At 41.9% G+C, this 4,123-nt stretch overlaps 1 protein-coding gene across 4 annotated transcripts in view; it reads left to right on the top strand.

Annotated features, from left to right (window-relative positions):
• The window catches only part of LOC103131243 (receptor-type tyrosine-protein phosphatase F-like), a 103,796-nt gene that overhangs the window by 22,476 nt on the left and 77,197 nt on the right, over positions 1 to 4,123 (top strand). For all 4 annotated transcript variants that reach the window (XM_016666509.1, XM_016666510.1, XM_016666508.1 and 1 more), the window contains one exon: positions 1,019 to 1,155. In XM_016666509.1, the coding sequence (XP_016521995.1) occupies positions 1,019 to 1,155 (137 nt within the window). The remainder of the gene's footprint in view (positions 1 to 1,018; positions 1,156 to 4,123) is intronic.

The raw sequence follows: 4,123 nt of genomic DNA, 5'->3' as shown, positions 1-4,123 counted from the left end.
AAGAAGACGAAGGGGGAACCGTATCTGATGGGGAAACGCGGATTGACGTAACACCAGGAACAGCCAGGAGCTCAGAGCTTTGAGTGGTTAGGACCACGACGTCACAAGGAGGTATTCTGAAAATCGAGGAACACACCAAGGGTCATTGGGAGGTTCACAAGGCAATCAACAACGTTTATACTGATGACCTGAAGTACTATTACTCTGGCGACGATATGTTGGCTGACTCCACTCTTAAGCCCCTCGCAGATGAGACGATCTCCAACAGGTGTGTAGAGTTCCAGCGTCGCCGGTCACGCCCACCAAAGATCACCCACAAGGCGCCCCCTGGTGGAAGGAGTGAGAAGCAGCGGCAAAACAAACCCTCAGCACCCAGGATCACCACAGTTTTAATGCAATTTTTAGAGCAGTTTTGCATTAAGAGTGTCATTATTTACCGACTGACAACAGATTCATAACAGTCGTAGACATTCGTAAGACTCCAAGTTCATGACATGTATTATGTCATGTTTATGACAGTGTTATGTCAGTGTCATGCACACCCCATCAATTAAAGTGTTACTGGACCACTTAACCTGAAATTCCCCCCACATTGCCATCACGTTGAATTTAACTGAGCTATGATTGTTTACATTTATTTAGATGACGGAACTGATTTTGGGTGTAGTTGCATAGACCACTTCAAAAAGCACGAACTTTTTATGATCTTATCAGTATTTACCATCAGATTAAAAAAAATCTGACTCCTCAAACATCAAAGGAAAGTTTAATCTGGGAGTTACCTTAGTCACAAAGTTAGAGAAGAAATTAAAAAATGTAGAGATGATTGCTTTTAACTTAAAAGGGTTGTCATTGTGTACAGGTTTTGTGATATGTTAATTATTCTTGTTAGTTCGTTTTTCCATATACTTGGTAATCATTCAGTTGTAATTCTTTATTAAAATAACCTTTTTTCTAACCGGCTGATATAAAGGGGCTGTCCTCTATTGTCCTCTGGTTGTTATTTTCATGCTTTCAGTTCCACACAAGCCATCTGGTTTTGAGGCCGAGGCAGAACTGGACACCCGGATAATGCTGTATTGGCTTTGGCCTGTCCAAGACCACATCATCAGTTATGAACTAAGTTACTGGGAGGCCAACAGTCCCACAAACAAGGTAAATTTACTCAGAAATGAAATGCTGTATTTCAATGCAAAGGTTTTCATGTGTTTGGATTCATGTAAAACATACACTATTGTGCCAAAAGTATTTGCTCACCCACCCAAATTATCAGAATCAGGTGATTCAATCACTTCCATGGCCACAGGTGTATAAAATGGACATGCAGACTGTTTTTATAAACATTTGTGAAACTATGGGTTGCTTTCAGTGAATTCCAGCGTGGAACTGTGATAGGATGCCACCTGTGCAACAAATCCAGTCATAATATTTCCTCGGCCCTAAATATTCCAATGTCAGCTGTCAGCTTGGTTATAAGAAAATGGAAGAGTTTGGGAACAGCAGCCACGAAGGTCAGTGGATGCTGAATCACATAGTGCGAAGAGGTGCCCATTACAGACCTCCAAACTTCATGTGGCCTTCAGATTAGCTCAGGAGCAGTGCACAGAGAGCTTCATGGAATGGGTTTCCATGGTGGAGCAGCTGCATCCAAACCATACATCACCAAGTGAAATGCAAAGCGTTGGATGCAGTGGTGGAAAGCTGCTGCCACTGGACTTTAGAGTGGTGGAGGCGTGTTCTCTGGAGTTACAAATCGCGCTTCTCCATCTGGCAATCTGATGGATGAGTCTGGGTTTGGCGGTGGAAGCAGGATTATGGTGTAAGGTTGTTTTTCAAGAGCTGTAGTTAGCCTTAGTTCCAGTGAAAGGAACTCAGAATGCTTCTCTTTGTGGAGATCTTTGTCACATCACAACCATGGAAGCCTGTTTAGTCTGGTTACCTGCACCTCCCGATCGTCAAACTCTCTGACGTTGCTTCCTGTTCACTGCTTTTAACATATCCCTCCTTCACCAGCTTTTTCCCTCTCTTCTTGAGCTGTATTTGATGACCTCATCCTGAGCAGCAATCAGAGTTGGAGACTAAAATAAAATTTGTCTTTTTCTTTCTGTGTGGTTGAATTTCTGGGTCCCCACTGAGTGACCTTACAATACCAAGACATTTTGGACTATTACATGCTTTTAACTTTGTGGGAACAGTTTGGAGCTGGCCCTTTCCTCTTCTATCACGACTGTGCACCAAGCACAGTACATAAAGACATGGATGGCAGAGTCCGGTTTGTTGAACTTGACTGGCCTGCACAGAGTCCTAACCTCAACCCAATAGAACACCTTTGGTTAGGTGTTTAGATTAGATCAGAGATTGAGAACCAATCTGTGGTTGTGACCTCGCAAATGTATATCTGGAAGAATGGTCAAAAATTTCCAAAAACACACTTGTAAACTTTGTGGGTAGTCTTCTCAGAAGAGTTGAAGCTGCAAAGGGTGGACCAATGTTATATTGAACCTAAGGATTAGGAATGGGAAGACACCTAAGCGAGTCAAGACAGGTGAGCGTGAGCGAATATTTTTGGCAATATAGTGTAATTGCTAATGTGTGTGACTATAAGCTTGCCCAAAATAAACTTGTACATACATGCAAGGGTCATAGGCGTAAATCTCGGGTGGGGTGGTGGGGGGGAATATTGGGGAGCTCCGGATCCCCCCAATCTTGGAAAAGTCTAGAATTGTCCCCCCCCAAAGAAATCATGAAAGAAACCTTTTTATTTAAAAGGTTTCTTTCATGCTCATTTTAGTATGGAGAAAAAGAACAGGCAAAAATGTCAGAACTCTGGATTTTCAGGTTGGGATTTTGTTTTCTGTGTTTTTCAGTTTCTCTTAGTTTATCAGTTGTGTTCTAGTTATCATTTTATTTACCGTTCTTGTTCTTTCCAGTTTCATTATTTTATACTTATTTTTGTTAGATCTGTCTGATTCTTGTGTCCCTTTATTTCTTCTCCCTTGTAGTGTTTCTAGTTGTTAATTTCTTATTTATTTATTCTTTAGTCTCAGTTATGTCCTGCTCCCCTGTGTTTCACCTGTATAATCTTCCAGCTTCCTTCTCCCTGCCCCTTAGCCTGGCTCCTGCTGCAACTACTTTCACCTGCATATCAGTTACTTTCATCAGCTCAGGTCTTTTTCTAGCTCTCAACCTTCCTCAGTATTTAAGCCTCTCATTTTTTCCCACAACCCACCAGATCCTCATGTTTACCCCCATTAATCCTTTGTGCCTTCCAGTGTTCTCTGCATGTCTCCTGGTCAGTTGTTTTTGGGCTAATTTTGGTCTTACTCTGGTCTATGTGTTTTTTGTTACGCTTTTCAGTATTTTCATAATTTTTCAGCCTCTCTGCAAATTTGGGTCCAACACTACAACAACAAACCATCATGTCAAAAAAAAAAAACTAAATGGGCACCTAACTTAAGCGTCTGTTCTGAGAACCTCGGTGAGCTGAAATTGCATTGAAAAAGGCCAGCCTGCACAATCCTTCCTCCGTCAGACATTATTCAAAAGGTTTTTTTCTTTAGCTATATCTTTTTTCTTATCTTTTTCTAAAACCACACCAAGTCTGACTAATGTGATTGCAGGCCTGTAAACTCCCCCAGTGCAAAAATCCTTTAGCATCCAGCCATTTTTTTATTTTTTTGAAAATCAAAAACAAAAAACCCTAAAAACAAACTTCAGCCTGGGCAAAACATCCAACGCTCCCCTGTGGGTTGATTGGCTCAGAGGTGAAGGTTCTCTTTTTCTTTTAAAGTCTTCCTGCACCGTAATTTTATTTTTCCTTAAGAAAACTCCGCTGCTGGAGCAGCTCCACATTCGCCATGCATCACTCTCATAAACCTCCATTTTAAAAAGCTTGAGCTACCTGTGCAGCAGTGTTGTAGTACTATAGATCGGTCTTGGTCTCGAGACCATTTATTGATGGTCTCGGTCTCGTCTCGGACTCGACCGCATTTGGTCTCGGGCGCTGAGGACTCGGCATTTTATTTCAAGACCAGTCGAGACCGGAACTGTGTGTCATGTCGGATGAAACTCGATTAGCCCACATGCAAGTACACAGACAGGAGAACAAGAAAAGTTCAATGGG

The sequence above is a fragment of the Poecilia formosa genome, unplaced genomic scaffold, assembly GCF_000485575.1.
Source record: "Poecilia formosa unplaced genomic scaffold, Poecilia_formosa-5.1.2 Scaffold732, whole genome shotgun sequence".
NCBI classification, from domain to species: domain Eukaryota; kingdom Metazoa; phylum Chordata; class Actinopteri; order Cyprinodontiformes; family Poeciliidae; genus Poecilia; species Poecilia formosa.
Note: the sequence above shows the minus strand (reverse complement) of the source record. Positions and strands in the feature narration are given on the sequence as shown.